Source organism: Mirounga leonina, unplaced genomic scaffold, assembly GCF_011800145.1.
Source record: "Mirounga leonina isolate KUSES-001 unplaced genomic scaffold, KU_Mleo_1.0 Mir_150, whole genome shotgun sequence".
Lineage (NCBI taxonomy): Eukaryota > Metazoa > Chordata > Mammalia > Carnivora > Phocidae > Mirounga > Mirounga leonina.
Window position 1 is genome coordinate 7974373 of NW_023270374.1, and position 18812 is coordinate 7993184.

At 46.0% G+C, this 18812-nt stretch overlaps 1 protein-coding gene across 2 annotated transcripts in view; it reads right to left on the minus strand.

Annotated features, from left to right (window-relative positions):
* Positions 1-18812, minus strand: part of PCSK2 (proprotein convertase subtilisin/kexin type 2) — a 282136-nt gene that overhangs the window by 1438 nt on the left and 261886 nt on the right. For both annotated transcript variants that reach the window (XM_035005804.1, XM_035005803.1), the window contains 3 exons: positions 17131-17346; positions 14739-14839; positions 7888-8115 (listed from right to left, as the gene is read on the minus strand). In XM_035005804.1, coding sequence (XP_034861695.1) covers positions 7888-8115; positions 14739-14839; positions 17131-17346 — 545 coding nt within the window. The remainder of the gene's footprint in view (positions 1-7887; positions 8116-14738; positions 14840-17130; positions 17347-18812) is intronic.

Consider the following 18812-nt stretch of genomic DNA (forward strand, 5'->3'; position numbering starts at 1 on the left):
GGTCAGCCTAAACATTCTTCAGCTGACTTTCCACACAACCAGTCTCCTTCCTGGATATGGCCTCCCTTGAAGGCAAGACGCTCAAAAGTTCTTGCATCAGAAACATCATAAAGTAAACTACATTAAACTGCACAGTGTGATGGAAAGACTCCAGACTTCGGGAATAAACCTATTTGGATTAGAATTCTCTTCTATGCTTATTGGTCAGGAGAGCTTGGGCAAATTATTTAAATACTTTGAAGTCTCACTGTCATCATGGATGGGTTTTGTGAGATTAAATCAGACCACGTGTGAGAACATGGAGCACAGTGCCCGGATCATGGTACTGGCTCCCCTTCTGTGGGCTTTTCCCTGTGTGAGTTTCTTCCCTTGACACGATATTTTATTTTGGAGCATAAAATGGTGGGTGTTTTAAAACACACATCTTGTAGATCCCATCTATGAAAAGATGATCACACACCCAGCTCAGAGCCAAGCCTTGGTACTTCATGACCCTTGGAACCAAAGCCACAAACCTGGGAGGGCTTGTTGAAGCTTAACCTGTAGCTCATTGGTAAAGTCAACACTCTCCTGAGGAACTTTCAAAATATATGCTTTAATAGTTTCATGGAGTGCTGCTATTATAGGCACTCTGCATAGATGCTGATGCTGAATGATGCGTGAGATACCCACTGGCCATGGAGATCTGGTGGTGGTGGTGGAGGTGGGGTACCACGCTCTGGGGAAATCATCCAGTTTAGTGGAGAGCAAGCATGAGGCCAGGTCTGGTAGTCAGAGTATGCAAGGTTGCTAGCTAGATCTCTCAAAAAAAGATGCTATTTATTCACAACAGGGTCAGAAACATAACAGGTGAGCTGATATATGACCAACAATCATTTGGGCTCTAGCCCATAGGTAGAGAGCTATGTGGGTAGAATGAAGGTCCAGTTATGGGCAAAGCATTTGGAACTATCTGAGCTCCTTTTCCTTACCTGTACAATGGAGATATTAATCTTCCTACACTTAAGAATTGCTCTGCAGATAAAATATAGAAACACACTCAAATACATCATATATTCACAAATATCTAGACCAGAGTTAGCCAACAGAACTTTCTGCAATGATGGAAATGTTCTATATCTGCACCGTCCAATACTGTAGTCACTGGCCACATGTGGCTATGGGGCATTTGAAACATGACAAGTGTAAGGAACTGAGTTTTTAATTAAATTTAATTTTAATAATTAATTTAAATTTAATTTTATTAAACAGCCATCTGTGGCTAGTTGCTTCTTTACTGGATAGCACAGATCTAAATTATTTGCCTATGTTCAGTTTGAACCTGATGCCACCACACCCACTCATTAGAAAATTTCCCAGGCCTCTGTTGTAAGCACATTCTGTTTTTGTCATGGCTCACGGGCTCTAGGAAAAGCAGCGGGGAAAACTGTGGATCCTGTTCTGCTGGTTTTCTGGCCACTTTGATGGAGGCTTCTGGAACGTCCATACCTCAGGTATGAGTGAAATGCCACATTTTACTGCTGAGATTCTACACAGACAGGCAGGCAGGTCCAGAATGGAGGTTTTCCTTTTAGAGTGGAGCCTCAAGGATTCTGGAACTCTCCAAGAAGCACAGCTGGAGGGAACAGAGGATGATGGCAGGGCCCACAGCAGGAAGAAACCCTGGCTCCGAGTCCTGTGTTGAGTTTGAGCCCCTTTCCTATCATTCAGGCCAGGCCACCTTGAGAAATTCAAGAAGCAAACTCACAAGCCAACAACTAAAGACTGTTACCCTGAGTAATAGTCACTCTAGGTATTACAAAGCATCGCTAGTCATTTGTCAAATGCAATACTCCCTATGATCACAAGGATTCAAAACACAAGCTGGATTCTAAAAAAAAAAAAAAATCTTTTTTTTTTTTTTTTTAAATCTCCTTTTGCATCCAGGGCACTTATGCACTGGAGTTCACGAAGTGACAGTCCCTTTACAAGTCAATTCACAGGGGGCGCCTGGGTGGTTCAGTCATTAAGTGTCTGCCTTCGGCTCAGGTCATGATCCCAGGGTCCTGGGTTCGAGCCCCACATCGGGCTCCCTGCTCAGCGGGAAGCCTGCTTCTCCCTCTCCCACTCCGCCTGCTTGTGTCCCTGCTCTCGCTATCTCTCTCTCTGTGTCAAATAAATAAATAAAATATTTAATAAAAACAACAACAACAACAACAACAACAACAACAACAAAACAAGTCAATTCACAGAATCTCTGGCAGAAAAGTGCCATTGCTTCCTCGGGGGAAAACTGGAAATATTTCTTCAATTGGCTAAGAACCAGAGATGGGACGGCCACTGTAGCTGGGAATCAGATCCACAGCCCACATGCAATGGGGGTTCCCCTAAATGAACGAGAGCCGAGATGATCTCTTAGGATAGAAGGAGAGAAATCTGTTTTGGACCAAACCGGAGACGACCTTCACGCCCACCATGGCTACGGGGGGGCTTCAGTAGATGCAGTCTCTCACCCAGATTCCCTCAACAGCTGCTTTGAGCTTCGACTACTGACTCTCGGCTACCCCCTTCCCTGCAGAAGAGAGGAAACTAGAGCCTAGGCTGTCTGTTGTGTGGCCTAAGGGATGAGGGAGTGTGTTTATGAGAGGGCTGGAGGCAGGGATGAAGGAGGCTGAGACAGGACTGGCATTTTGTCTTCATCTTGGAAAGCAGAAGACAGATTGGAGTGGGCACAGACACACCACTTTGTGTTAGGAGTCAAAACCTGTCTCAGTGGCCTTGGGGTTGGGGTGTGTGCAGGGGCTGGAGGCCATTCCAAGGGGAGTCTGGCTTGTTTAGTGCTGTGGAGGTGTCATCTGCTTGTAAAACTCGGCCATTGCTGCCCTGCTGTGTGAACTGCCCACTGAATGCAGGGGGAGTAGCCCCTGAGAGAGCAGTGGATTCTTCTTGGAATGTTAAGTCACTTAGAAATGAAATTAAAAGGTTGGGGTGAATTCCAGAGGAGGCAAGCTTGGAAGAGAAAGAACGCCATTCCTCCTCTCTCAGGGAGGTTTCTTGGTGGGCACAATGGCGTTGGGAGAGCGGAGGAACAGTATCTGCCAGGTGTTTCTTACTACTTCTTGTATTCCTGATTTTCCTACAGTGACCCTATTTTGCTTTTATAAGAAAAGCAATACAATCCATCCTTATTTTAAAGGAAAAGCAAATCCTTATTTGCTCAGGAAAGTCAATTGTAAGGTTGAAATAGGGGTGCCTGGGTGGTTCAGTCCGTTAAGCGTCCGACTCTTGATTTTCGCTCAGGTCAGGATCTCCGGGTCATGAGATGGAACCCTGTGTCAGGCTCCATGCTGGGAGTGAAGTCTGCTTGAGATTCTCTCTCTCCCTCTTCCTCTGCCCCTCCCACCCCCCTGGCGTGTACGTGCATGTGCACTAGGGCTTGCTCTCTCTCAAAAAAAAAAAAAAGGTTGAAATAGGAGATGGTTGTTTGTGGAACCAAAAGAGACTCTGCTTAGATCCTCAGTCATACAGACCACGTTCCAGAACTCATTTGCTACAAAAAGTGAGGTACCCATCAAGAGTTGTGAGCTACTCTCTGAACTTTTAGAGAATATGTACAGAAGCCTCATGTTCGAGTCCTATAAAAGACAAACTTGGGAACCTGAGGATGGCTTATATATTCATTGCACATTGTTGCAAATAAGCGGTCAGTTGCCTGGTGTCTAGAATTAGGCCCTGCTTCCCAGGGGACACCTGTGAAATGCTCTCTGTATTCTGAAGCCTCAACTGAATGATAAAAATAATTAGTTATGATGCGACAGTTGTTTTATTAGAATAATAACAACAGTGCTACTAACGGCCACCCTTGAGGGTCTAAGACGTCAGCTCTGTGGCCGTCACAGAAGAACACTTAACAGGTGGGCTCCGCGATGTTTTCTCTTTCCCAGGTAACAGCTGCAGGTGGGCATCAACTCACACAAGATAAACCGCGGCTCGGCCGTGACCCGTCTATGGTCCCATAGCTGGTTCGGCGCCGGGCACACCCTCTTCTCTCTCTGCCATGCTGCATCTGGCATCCCCTCCAGGCTTTAACATCTGCTTCCAAATTCACTTAAAATTCACAGTTTGCCACAGCCTCAGCGGCATGGAGTGAACGACGCTCTTAGGTGCAGGGGAGGGTGGGCACGGTCTGTGCCCAACAGCGCACTCCACGCTTCAGCACTGGGGGGACACGCGGCTGCCCCTGGCCCATGAGCAGGCCTGGCTTCGCTCTGCTCACCGCACACGGCTGGTTCTGTATAGACACTCACGGCCAGTTGTATTTTTCCTTCGTATTTTTGTTGAGCACCCTTCACTGACTCTGCTGATAAAGTCGCTTTAGAAAATTGCTTTTCAAATTGGCTGCTTCTCTGGGAAGATTATTGCCGAGGAAACCTATAAACCTGACAGTTGGCACGCACCCTGCTCGGGGGCTGTTTCTGTGCAGCCCCGCACGTCCCAGCAACTGGCTGTTGATGCCCCTGTCCCGGCCCCTCAGGAGTGTGATTCACGGTGACAAGGTCCTTCTCTGTCCAGCGGCCTTGGGCACTGCCCTAAGGACCAAGCTGTACCAGCCTCTGAGTTCTGCAATAAGCCCATCTGCCCTAGAGCTCACTCACTTGCATCCGAGAACAAAATTCAGGTGTGGGGCGGATGAGGGTGCAGAAGGTGCCTAGGGGACACAGAGTCCTTCCAACAAGGCTGCCCTCTGTCCCCAGTCCCCCTGGCTGGTCTGATGGTCCTAACTGCCAACACTTAGCCATCTTCCTTGCACCCAGGTGCTGCTGGCCGAACATTCACTCATTCAGAAAATATCTCCCATGGGACTACTGGGTGCCAGGCGCTGTTCTAGGCATTGAGGATCCAGCAGTGAACAAGACACACTAGGTTCTTGTCCCCATGGAGGGCCCAATTCTGGTCCGTGCTCAAATAGCTTTCCAGTTTCCTTTCATTGTAAGTCAGGCTAGTTCATTGTAAGTCAGATAAAGTTCCTAGCTAGTTGTGAGCTGCTGGGCCTCGCATACCCTAACTGTAACATGATAGCCTTCTTGTCTCTGGCTCCAAATTCAACATTTATGGGGATTACGACAGAATGTTACATGTACTCAGAAACTGAGAAACTGTCTTTTGTCACAGCTGATGTTCTCTGCCTTGCTCTCCTCCCTCTCCCTACCTCACAAATGCACAGAGCTGGAGGATCATGAAGGATCCATCCTTGTCTGCGGTGGCCTCAGAAGAGAAGGTCCGCTATCAACACTTACCTTGACTAAGCTGACTGTTCCCCTAAACGCTGCAACTGTTACCACCTTTCTGTTAATTGTGGATGGAGCTGGTGTGCAGCTAACTGTGGATAATGCTCCCGGGGCACGGCGCATGAGTGATGTGTGGGCCCCTGCCTGAGCTTCTGGAGAGGAGCAAACACCATACGCTTTTCCCTCTTGCCAAGTCCTTTTCTGTAAATCTTTCCCTCTTTGCAGCAAGGGAAGGAGGTCCCAGGCCCAGGGCTTTGGTGGACTTTGGAGTTGCTGGTTCTGGGAACTAGAAGCATTTACTCTGTCTTCCTGAGCTTCCTGTTCTCTCACCTGTGGATGAGAGTAGCAACACCAACCTCCTGTGGGAGAAAAGTGTTGCCTGACCAGGCGACAGTCGGAGAGCAGCGCTTAGGAGGTGGCAGCACCGTGCCTGCACGCTCCCAGGGGCACCTGAGGGAGCCCTCAGGGCTGCTGGAGTGTCCTGCTGTCTGTGTGGGGGGAGTGAGCGGTGGACCCGCGTGCAGGGGGTGCTGGGGGAGGCACAGGCTAAGCGGACTGGCCCCAACTCTCCTTCAGGCTCGACTTCTGGACACCTTTTCACAGAGTTTTATTCAATTCACACCTCCTGTTCTGTTTGCATTATTTAGCATCCTTCCTGGGACGGTGTAACTACCAGATGGGCATCAGAGCTGAACCGTCCAAGATGGCAGCCACCAGCCGCATGTGGCTACTGGAACTTAAACTAAAGTTAGGTCAAATGAGCCACATTTCTAGTGCTCCCTAGCCACGAGTTATCGCACTGGACACCCAGATACAGAACATTTCCACCGTGGTACCAAGTCTCCCGGGCCTTCCAAATCATGCAAAGAATTGTTTTGAACTCTAACGAGGGCAGTACAGTGGTCAATGCCCATTGAATATTGACTTTGGATTTACCCTTCCCTTTCCCATTTGGACGGAGGTTCCCAGTCTTATCTCCGTTTGCCCACCCTGTTTGTAGACTCTGGCAGTGACAGGCTCTCCAGGACAGCAGTTATGGAGTTTGGGGGGGAGTGGGCACACCTGCTAGGTGGGGTTTCAGAGTCTCCAGGGAAGGTCTTACTGGAGGAAGTCCCTTCTGATATGTGCTGAGCCTCACTTCCTCTCCAGTGGGGGATCACTGAGATGTACTGAGAAGCCCCTCAAGCGGTGGGTTGCTGACATCAGAATGCCTGGGTAATCCCAGTTTGGCTGCTCCACAGCTAGGTCTTCTTCGGTGTGTCCTTTCTCCTCATTTGTAATGACACTGTCCAGCTGTCTGATGTAGTGCTTAATGTAGGGCGCGAGGGCACAGTAGGAGCTCCCTAAGGCCAATGTCATCTAATGAAACAAACTGGGGTTTACAGAAGGGCTTTGTTTCAAGTCCTGGTCGGACCTTTGTAACCTTGAGCACATTTCTTGTGCTTTCTGCATCTCAGCTTCCTCCCCTGTTTCGAGGTAACAATGATTGTACATACCTCCTGGACTTACAAGAATGAAATACAGATAGTTTATGTAAAAGGCCTCACACCAGCTACCTAGGAGGCACTTCTCCCTGAGACCAAACGTGGGACCACTTTGCTATTCACACTGCAAAATATTCATACCCTGCCTGTGTGAGGTAAGGCGCACCCTCAACAAGCGGGCTGGCTAGGAAGCTTAGGCAGATGTAAAGCACATGGCACATAGTAGGTGCCCAATAAAAACTAATTGTTTCATTTACCCAGATGTATACATCAAAACTCAAGTAATACATTTAAGGTCTGTGCATTTCATCATATGTAAACAATATCTCAATTGAAAATAATGATAAGAATTGCTGTTTCCATCTTACTGATGAATCAGTGAGGAGGGAAATGAAATAAAAAGGGGTCCTCATTGTCCAATCCTCTTGCCGTGATGGGACGTTAAAAGGGAAGTAGATGCAGGTGACCAGCATGGTGGTTTCTGTGTAAACTCCTCACTCAAATCCCTCCAGATGGCTATCCATCTCACTCAGCATCATATCAAGTCCCTATGTTGCCTCACAAGTAGAACGAATAAGTAAATCGTGTTATAGTCACATAACAGGACATTATTTAGCAACGAGAATAAATGAACTACGAGTACACACTAAACATGGTCGAAGCATTCTGAGCTAAAGAATCTAGATATAAAGGAGAAGACAGTGTCTGATTCCATTTATAGTAAGTACAAAATGGGCAAAATAATCTATGGAGTTTTAAGGTTACTCTTGGGGAGACGATGATGGAAGGGGACACAAGGGGCTTCTGGGATATTGGTTATGTTCATGGCCTGTTTACAGATCTCGGACCTGGTTACACTGGTTGACTTGTGCACTCAAAAATAATGGTGTAAGCCATCGAAATAGTAAAGGATCATACCTAAAACCAGGGGGTTCGAGTCTCCTAATGGGGTTCTGAGTCTCCTAATGGTGTTCTATGTACTTGGGGCTCCCTGGAGTTGTGCCACTCTACAGCTCTGCCTGGAAACTGGTTGTCCCTGACTCAAATCCAGTGCATCTCAAGCTGACAGAGAGGGAATTTGATATTGTTGCCCAGGCCATGGCACCCTCTCTGGGATACTTTCCACATGCACTTACTCAGGGTCCTGCACGGAGCCTCCCACACAGTGGAATCTCTCAGGCACGGTTTTCCAGTCTTTAGCCATTTTCACCATGGCGCCCGCATCAAGGACCCCATAGCCAAAGAGGTGATTAAACTCCAGGCCAACCCCATTCCTCCGCCATTGATGGACCTCGTCGTGAAGCTGATTCCGTTTGGAGGTGAGCACAGTCAGATGCTGCATGTCTCTCCAGGTCAGACCCAGGCTGGATACCGGAGGCAGAGAGATTCAAGAACGGGATATGGGGGGAGGGCACACGGTGGGAGAGAGAGGGAGAGAGACACAATGACTAAGACAGACCATAGACCCCTTGTAGGATTTTGGAACATCTATGAACCCCCAAGTCAAGGGAGGATTTCCATGCACCATTTAGAGCCATTATACATATAAATTTAAAAATCTTGCCTTTCTTACATAAATAAATTTACTTTAAATGCACATTCTAACACACACCAGAATGGCTGAAATGAAAAAGACCGACAATACTAAGTGCTAGCAGAGACGTGAAGCAACTGGAACTCACACATTTTGCAGACAGGAGTGTAAATTACTGCAAACATTTTGGAAAACTGTTTGGCTGTATATTCTCATGCTGTCCAAGTATCTAAGCTATGGCCTAGAATTCCATTCCTAGGTATGCATCCAACAAAAATGTGTGTATATGTCCACCTGACATGTGTACTGGAATGTTCAGAGGCCCAAACTACAAAGCCCCCAAATGCCCATCCACAATAAAATGAATAAACCCAATGGAGATGTATTTGTAGGATGTGAAATACTGTCCTAGGATAAGAACAAATGAATTATAGCTACTCTGAATAATACAAATGGATCTTGCAAATAGAACGTCAACCTAAAGACGCCAGACCCAGTAGAAAACATACTGTTTTATTCCATTTGTTTAAAGTATAAAAACAGGCCCAAGTAATCTGTGCTGTTAACAGTCAGGTTAGTGGTTAGTCTTGGGTTGGGGGATTGGATGGTGGTGCAAGGGGGCTTCTGGGTGCTGGCAGTGCTCTGTTTCTTGATCTCGATGTTGGCTACATGGATGTGTTCCATTTGTGAAAATGAGGCTGTCATTTCTTCAATGGCAGAGACTGTATCTTCAGCATATTTGTATCCCCAGTGCCCAGCACAACAGCCCTTGGAACACTGTCCAGTGAATAAACAAATCTGTTTATAGGTGCTACTGTCTTGGGAAATCAGTGTCTAGTATTACTCATTGTCTGCGTTTTTCAAAGTGCAAGTCAGACCCATTTGTGGGCCAGGAAATCAACTTACTGCATAGATTATCTACCTGGGCTGCACATTAAAATCTTCTGGTGAGGATATTTAAAATCCCATTGCTTAGGCCACATCTTAGATCAATTAAGGTCAGAATATCTGGGAGTGGGACCCAGGCTTTGGAAATTGTGAACACAGTAGTAGACAGACAGCTAAGCTTGAGAACCAGTGATTTAATGAATGGGACTATCATTAAAAAATCAACAGAATAGAACAGAAAAGAGTAACAGTGTGGATTGCATATAATACAGGAAACTATCTTTCATGAAATGGTGTGTGTGTGTGTGTGTGTGGTGTTGGGTTGCAACGCAAAATTTATTTTAAATCAAAAAGCTGGACAAACCCTGCACTATGGTTCTTTTGGAAGTCAAATAATTCAAAAGACTAGGAACAACGTAACTCATTTGATAAAATTTCAGCACATGCAGCATTCATTGGTTTGAAGCTTTGAATCAGAGCCAAAAGATGCCGATGATTCATGTACTCTTGCAGTGTAGACCTTCAGTGGTTAAAGAGAAAGTTTCAAGGAAGGCCACTGCTTATTTGAGAAATTTATAAACATCTTGGACATATGGTCCCTAGGACCCAAGTGAATGGTGTGAAATTTCAAGAAGTTGATTATGGCAAAAAGCTTGGTATTTTGCCAGCGTGGGATTCTGAATTCATTAAATACAGAAGTGTTGATAAATGAGAATCTGGTGATCTCGAGATGATCTGGCTGGCAGGTGGATTATCCACCATCTTTGCTAAGGGTTTGGCCACAAAAATGTGCTACGCTTCCTGGAGCTTGGAGAGGGACGTTAGACGTTGGAGGTAGACATTTCTCCGTGGATTTATTCTCATGGGGTCCATGAGAGAGACAGAGAGAACAGTCAGAACCAAGATCTTCTCACTTCTAGAATAAATCAGAGATAGTCCATATTCTCATGTAATTGAGTTGGTGACACTGTTTGACCCGCCATTTATGTGTGTCTGAGAGGTAAAACTAAGTCCCTACTGATTCCGCCTTCTGAGCAATTTCAGAATTGACAGATTACACTACTGTGTGAAATAGTATTTCTTCCATCTGCATTAAGCTTTATTCCTACCATAGTAGCTCAAGAATTATAGGTCATACTTATTAAATAATAAAAAAATAAATTTACAGATTATCTACAATATAAAGGTCCACTGTGAACAGTGTTAGAGGACTAATAGCATGACATGTTCTTCTCTGTTCTCAAGCATTTTATATAATATTTGGGAGAATAAGGCACAGATATATGGAAAGGTACTGCACAATGAAGTGATTCCATGAAGGTCCATTAAGTGTATATCAGCTCCAGGCACTGTGTTAGTTGTAGGAACGCCTTAGGAAAGTCCCTGCTCTCTCAGAGCCTATAGCCCAGAGGGAGACAGACAACTCAATATTTTAAAAGGGAGGGCTGCCATGATGGGGGAGCTCTCAATGCCAAGAAAGCCAACAGTGGGGTCCCTGTGTTATCCCAGCCAGGGGGTTTCAGACTGTGATCCTTAAGCTGCCTGCATCAGAATCATGTGGGGACTAGCGACAAATGTAGATTCCTGCCCAGTGTTCTTTTAAGGTAAGACAACAGATTTCCAGAGGAGGTGAATGATCGTCCACTTAGATGCTGGAAGATATAGCTATTGTCTCCCTCATATATATCCTCCCTCTTCCCTATTAAGAAAACCTCAATTTTATTCAGAACAGCTCCAAAGCTACACTTCCCAGCCTCCTTTGTAGTCTGGGGTGGTCGCGTGAGGGTTGTGGTCAATGAGAAATAAGCAAAAGCTACCGGATGGGGCTTTTTCAAAAAAACCTTTGAACAAGGCTGACTCAGCTGGTGGATTTCTTTTTTCCCTTTGCTTTTCCTGTTTTCCTATCTGAAATGTAAACATGATGGCTAGAGCCCCAGCAGCATCTGGAGAATGTGAAGGTGGAAGAGCAAAAATCTAGAAAGAGCTGGATTCCCCAAATCCCAGTGGCACCCCCCATGGTAGCCCTGGGATCCCAACCTCTGTAGTATCTTTCCCACGACAGAAAAATAAAGCCCTGTCTCAGTTTAGCTATCAGTATTTGGATTTTGTTTCCAATCTTGACCTAGTCAGAAGCAGAGTCCAGATTCACCTGCCATACAACAGTATCCTGATTCAGAGATTCATAGAGCTCTTGCTTTACTGGACACCCAGGACTGGAGTCCCTGGAACAGGGCTTGAAAAGACAGATTCCTGGGCCATCCATCCCCAGAGATTTCTATTCAGTGACTCTTAGCTGAGAGGTGGGAATCTATAGTTTTCAAAACTACCGCCACCCCTGGTGCTCTCCCCAGTTATCAGGGCAATGCAAATTAAAACCATAATATAATTCTACTGAACACTCACAAGAATGGCTAAAGTGTGGAAAACTGGTAATACCAAGTGTTGGCAAGGATGTGGAGCAACTGTAACTCACACTGCCAGAGGGAGGGTCAATGGCTACCCCCCACTGTGAAAAACTATTGGGGGAGTATCTACGAGAACTGCGCATATGTATCCCCCATGACTCAGGATTTTGACTCCCTAGTATACACCCAACAGAAATGCATCCATATGTTCACCGAAAGACATGTGTAAGAATGTTCATTGCAATATGACTCATAACAGCCCCAAACTGGAAACAACCCAAGGATTCATTTATACAGTGGAGTAATTCACAATGAGTATGAATGACCTATAACCACACAGAACAGTATGGAGTCATCTCTCAGACGTGATATTAAGCAAAAGAACACATCTGGTACTTAGGTAATGGTCTGTTGCTTGATTTGGATGCTCGTTACATGGATCTGTTAACTTTTTAAGAAATCATTGAGCTGTATCTAATATTTGTGCACTTTTCTCCGGGTCTATTATACTTTGATAAAGAGTATACATGAAAAAAAAACCCATCTCCCGAAAGGTCAGTTTTGGAAACATTATTCTAGTCCAGTACGTGGGCCTCTTTACTGATGGTTCTCTCAAGCCAAAAATTTGCCTCCTTATGACTGACCCCTTAAACCTAGTTCAGCCCTCTAGAACCACACAGAAAGCCCTGGGTCCCGGAGAGAATGCAAAATATTTAAAGATGGCAGTCACTGACCCCAGCCCACCCCCGACCCCCCGGGGGCAAAGAAATCATTTGAAATTTTTTCCTGTGTTGGTCACACTGGGAAATGAGAGCAATACTCCCTGGGACTCAAGAAGCCATTTCAAGCATTTGGCAGAAAAGTACTTTACGAAAGTAGTGCCTGGGCGGGACACAGGCTTCCCTTTTCTCCCCGGGAGTCCTGGGGGTGGCTGTTCCTCTTTCGTGGTCCTGATGGGCATACATTTACACGGAATTTGTTTATTGCATTCACACTGCTTTGGAAAAGCTTTCTGATTGGACCTCTGGATGGCCAGCAGCCCTCAACTGCTGTCCTATGTCCTAAGGACTCCCAGGTGTCTAGTCTCACAATAGAGATGAGCTGTAGGAACTGTTCATGGAGCGGTTTTCCCTCCTCCTCCCTCTGGACTCTCTTCTTAGGGCTGTTTTGTTCTGACCATTGTTTTTAACTGCTGCCTACTGGAGCTGCTTTGCCCACAGGTGCAGAAAGCCAGAGATGCCTTGGAGTTTCCTTCCCCGGGCACGGCTCTCAGCCAGTGACAGACCAGTGACAGAACATGGCAGCCCAGCATCCTTGCCTTGAGGAAGAACACACTCTGAGGCATCGCTGACACTCCAGAGCTCCCCATGGGATCAGGCTGAGGCCAGAACTTCTGAAATTGCATCCTTACTTGGATTTTTTCCCCCATCCTTAACCTCTACTTTAGCCTGGTTTCTCCTGAGAGCCTTTCCTTAAGAAACTGCTTGCACCAACTTGCAGTTGGTGTTCTGAGGAATTTTAGGACTAGCTCCTACAGTGGGCTTGAACCACTACCTGCCAGGTATCACTCTTTTCCTCTTTATGGTGAGAGAGAATTAAAATCACGACCACCACTCCAAAATGAAACATGCCCGCGTGGTGATTTCTTTTCTGTAAGGCTATCGGCAAGCGCGTGTCAAAGAATGGTGACTCATTGGTGCAGAGCCCATGAGCCTGTTCAGAGATCCAGCAGCCTTGTTCCATTACTTTATCGATTTAGGCTGTCCGTTTGTGTGCACAGAGGCCTGAGCAGTTGACTTTTGCTTGCCAAAATGCAAGGAGACTTGAGTCAAGGTCTACCCCCTTAGATTTAAAGGGTGACCAGAACCCCCTTCTCAGTTCTGGAGCACCCCTGCTCCCTGTTCTCTGCGAGGCTCAGCAGCAAGCAGTCAGCTCCCGCTGTTTGTTTGCTCCTAGCTGGAGTGAACAAAGCCAGCTCAGACACCGGGGCCGGACAAGCCTTGAGATAAACTGTTTCATCTTCAAGAAGGGTACATACTACGTAAGTTTTGGTCTCCACACTTAATAGAAACACTTCAGTCAGTGTCTCCTGAAATCCTAAGTTTTCCACCTGACTTTTGTTTGAAGAATAAAGGTTGGCCTGGTCCAAAGAGAGGAGTCACTCCCGATGTGGGGCCTTATCTGTAAAAGGAGGATGATTATGCCTTTTCTACTAGAAGACAGAGTGTCAGACTAGAGAATCTTTCAAAGTCCTTTCCTATCTAGGAATCAACTCTTACCTCCTTTGTAAGTCAGATAACACACTGTGTATATGGAGAGAGATGAGCAGGGTTGCCTGGAGATGGATGCTAGAAGCTCCAGTTGCCCAGCAACGGCTGACAAGGATGGGAACTCAACTCCCCTTCCCCAGGGTCCTGGACCCAACTACTCACAAGTGGTTGGTGCTGCGTTCTTGAAGAGCTCCCTGCAGCGTGGGCATCTGCACTCCTACCACACGGGTGAGGCCTGAAGCCCACATGCTCATTCCTCAAACCCAGGGCCAGCCTCTGGCGTGCCCTAAGGGAATACAGAGCTGCAAGTGGGCAGGAATCTCTGCTGAGGATCAAATCCAAGATGTGTCCAGCAACAGCACTTTGTGCTTCTCTGTGGGATGGTGAGAACAGAGAGGACAGCCTCCTCTTACCTGTAGCTTGGAAGGCTTCTCAGGAAAATCCATTTCCTGGTCTATACTGTGTGGTTTTGCCCACCTTGTGCCAGTGTTGAAAGTGAATTCACCTTACAAGTTAACAAGTCTTGAGTGGGAGCACCCTCATTGCCACAGGTTCTGAAATAGCTTGCTGGATACCAGTAGATTTCCTTCATTTAGCTAATTGTATTACTGGAGTAAAATAGTCAAAGGATCCAGAGAGGATAATAGGATGGTTTTCACAAAGAAAGATCTATGTGTCCCTACTTGGTACTGTGCTCTCCTAGGGATGTTATTTGTGGAGTGTGTGTGTGTGTATCATCTGGGGCCCACGGTTCCTTTAGAAATGTCCATCACAGTTCACTGGCCCTGACCATCCACTGGCTCTCACACCCACTTTTGCCTCCATGGACACCTGGGATTGGGTGGAGAGACACATGTTAGTCCACCCTTGGCCCCGAGATGGAAACATACTTAGCCTCTAAAGCCAGTGCAAACACTCCAGCTGCCTCGGGCGCAGCTGCGGATGTCCCAGAATGCCTCAGGGTGCAGTTGCCGTACAAATCTGTGGTCGCCTGGAAGGGAAGATGTTCAGTAATGAGTGAAGAAGTCACTCTACTTTGAATCCCAAAAGAATGTGAAGCAGAGTATTATCTGTTTCTTTCATTTCAACTCTGCCTTATTCTGAAGAAGATTACGATAAAGGTAACAATAAGCGTTTATCTATCTATCCTGCCATACATTTTATTTGAGCTTCCTAGTAGCCCATGCAAAAAGGGACAGTTACAGTTACAGTACTCACAAGATAAAACAAGTCAAGTGTTTCACGAGATAAAAACAAGTCAAGTGTTTCAAGAGAAGCATATTTGCAGTTGTTCCAGAGACTAGAGAGACTTTTATTTCCTGGATTCTGAAAGGAAAACTTATAGGTGGAAGACGACAAGTCAGTACTACCACCAAGTCAATGCAATGGTTAGTATTGTTGCACTGGGATTGGTTTGGAAAACCCAAATGCCGTTGTATCATTTTTTTTCCCTTCACAAAGGAAAAGGTGGCATTCCCAAAGAGGGAAGAATAAACATGCTCAGCTGAAGTTTGCCTGGAAGGACAGGCCATTAAAAAGAGAATGTTTCTCTGTATCTTATGGAGAGATGCTGGGACTCAGGAAGCCAAGATAACAGATGTATGAGTAATCACTTCCACAATTCTTAAGTGGGGAGACCGGTCAACCAGGTTTTTTTTTTTTTTTTTAAAGATTTTATTTATTTATTTGAGAGAGAGAATGAGATAGAGCATGAGAGGGGGGAGGGTCAGAGGGAGAAGCAGACTCCCTGCCGAGCAGGGAGCCCGATGCGGGACTCGATCCCGGGACTCCAGGATCATGACCTGAGCCAAAGGCAGTCGCTTAACCAACTGAGCCACCCAGGCGCCCCCGATCAACCAGGTTTTAAAGGACTTTCACAAAGAGAAAAAACCCTCATTTTCAATGACCCAGGGTGAAAGCCAGGGTTTTCATTACAATCACACATAAACCACATGAATTCTCCTTCTTCCTCTGTCTGTAGGATCCTCACATGGGCCTATGATTTTGAAGAACAAAGTATCAGGGAGGTTTAAAGGCATCTATTGGGGGAAAATTACAATATTCAGATAGAACTCAAGGCCCTTCTCCACTCCAAAGAGAAAGAGAATCTTAGATAAATGTAGGGAGTGACACTCTGTAGGGGGAGGGGTGAAACATCACAAGCACAACAGGATTGGGGACTCCTTCACTTCCTTTCTGCTCTGCTCTTCTCCCTTTCTGTCCATAGATCTCCCCTAAGATAGGAGAGGCTGAAGCCTCCTCCTGCTTGGGAGGAGCAGGCACACTCGCTGTCCTCCCCAAGACCAAGGAGGGAGCCAGGTAAAGTCTGTGTCCCTTCTAGGTTAAGGGATCTCCTGGCTCACATGAGAGCCAGGACAGCTTGCCAAGGTAGAGTCCAGGCAGGAATTTGTGACTGGAGCACTGGTTGGTAACGATGATGGTGTTCTGAGTTCCTGTTCTCCCTTGGGAGACCCCAACCGAGGCGGGTGGCCGGTCAAGATGTAGCTCAGCAGGACTACGGAACCACCTACCAAATTCCAGCCTGGGAGGTCTGAGGAGAGGTGATATGTGAGTGAGATACCCAGAGAGAGGAAGAGATCTAAAAAGATTCATTATGTTCTCCAGATATATATTTTAAGGGGACTTGAAAATTCACCATGTTACCAAGCTGCCCAGGAGGGAAGTGCTGCTCAGAAGAACGCAATAAATAATCTAAGTCTGAGATTCTTAAACTTTTTGTTTTCTCAATCATGGACATATTTTAAAATATGGTGAAAACCACTACTCTTGCCTTGAAAAAATACATGTGTATACCCAGAGGGCTTATGGACTCAGAGAAATCCATCCACGGACGCTATTTTTTAATTACTGTAATAAACAGATTGGCTCTTGGTGGGATGGTGTGATGGCCCAGTTCTTAATATTAGCTCTCTTTAAAAGTGGTGTGCAACTTCTTGATCATCAGAGTTCATCATTTTTTTGCAAGGCAAAACAATAAACAAGAAAGACTATGGAAAATGAGCTGGAAAGGGATCACAATTCTTGCTTCCAACTTGCACACCGCATGGCTCTACCTTGGTAACAAAGCATTATCAGGCCCGGAAGACAACGGATGCCCGGAGCCTCAGAACAGAGGCTGACTCTTTGAGGGTAGGAGGGGAGAGCCCCTTCCTCTGGTGACGGCACCCAGTGGTGGTGCATAACATCGCCCGGTATCCGTGCCTGACGTTACGCAGCGGGGGCGCACTCCACCGCCTCCCTGAGGGTGGGGGCCACACTCACCACGCCAGCCTCGGGGTTCCTCTTCCTGCCGTTGCTGAAGGTGGAGGCCAAGGTGGAGGAGCAGCTCTCGTCGTACAGGGCCGTCCTGCCGTCGTTGATGGCCGAGTTGATGGAGATGGTCCACATGCTGGAGGCGTAGCCATCACAGTTGCAGTCGTCGTAGCTGCCACCGTCCCCGGAGGCCCACACGTAGATGCTGCCTTTGCCGCCTCGGCCCTGGGGGAGGCGAGCGGGGACAAGGAGAGAGGCCACCAGGTCCCGCACGCGCCCGCCCCGGAGCTGCCGGGGTCCCGGCCGGGGAGAGGGCGGCCGGGGGGTGGGGGGGGGGAGCTCAGGACCTGGGCTTCCTCAGCATCTCCGCGCGCTTCTGTCCCCCTGCAGAACCACTCTCCTGCCCTGGGGTCCTGAGAATTCTCGTTCTCGTGTCTGAAGTTACCCAAATTTACTGTTTGAGCTGGGGGTAACACCGTAAGAAAAGGTGGCAGAATCACCTTAAAATTTACAAGTAAACTGCCTTTAAAAAGCTATAAAAGTAGTCCAGGGCGCCTGGGTGGCTCAGTTGGTTAAGCGACTGCCTTCGGCTCAGGTCATGATCCTGGAGTCCCGGGATCGAGTCCCGCATCGGGCTCCCTGCTCGGCAGGGAGCCTGCTTCTCCCTCTGACCCTCCCCCCTCTCATGTGCTCTCTCTCTCATTCTCTCTGTCTCAAATAAATAAATAAAATCTTTAAAAGTAGTCCATCCTCATGGTAAGAAACCAAAGTATATAGAAAGGAAAATTAAAGAAAAACCCTTCCTACTTGCAACCATTATTACTCATTTCTTATTCCTCCTTTCAGACACTTTTCTGCAAAAATGTAAATGTACCTTTATGTTTATACTTAGCTCTAGAAGATGTAAAAGATATTTATATTTATATTTGATTTTATAGTCATATATCTTTTATGTATGTAGATATTTTAAGTTTAAAATACACATTTTACTCCAAAATATATAAATCTTCCAAATCATACATATATACATGCACATGTATGTAATGTAATAAAATATGTAATGTAATGTAATAAAATGTAATATGTATTATTAAATAAAATGTATTTTGTATTAAATAAAATGTAATATGTATTGTTAAATAAAATGTATTAAATAAAATAAAATGTAATAAAATAAAATATGTAATGTATGTAATGAAAATATGTAAATATAAATTTACATATTTACCTGATTGGGTCATACTAGAATTCTTTTTTGGGGGAGAGGGGCAGAGGGAGAGGGAGAAAGAGAGAGAGAATCCCAAGCAGGCTTCACGTCCAGTATGGAGCCCCATGTGGGACTCGATCTCATAACCCTGAGCCGAAATCAAGAGTCAGACTCATAACTGACTGAGCCACCCAGGTACCCCTAGAATTCTTTTAAACACAGTATTATATGATATTTTAACCTGTGTAAGGGAACACCAAATATAGGAAGAAGAAAGTTTAATATAAACAAAAGTAACTTTAAATACATAACGATATGCACAATGGTTATTGCCATATGCTCATTAGTTATGAACAGCAAGCTTAGTTATAAATACCTACGGCTCACATTACTCTTTTTTTTTTTTAAAGATTTATTTATTCATTCGAGACACAGAGATACAGAGAGAGATAACACGAGCAGGGGGAGAAGCAGAGGGAGAGGG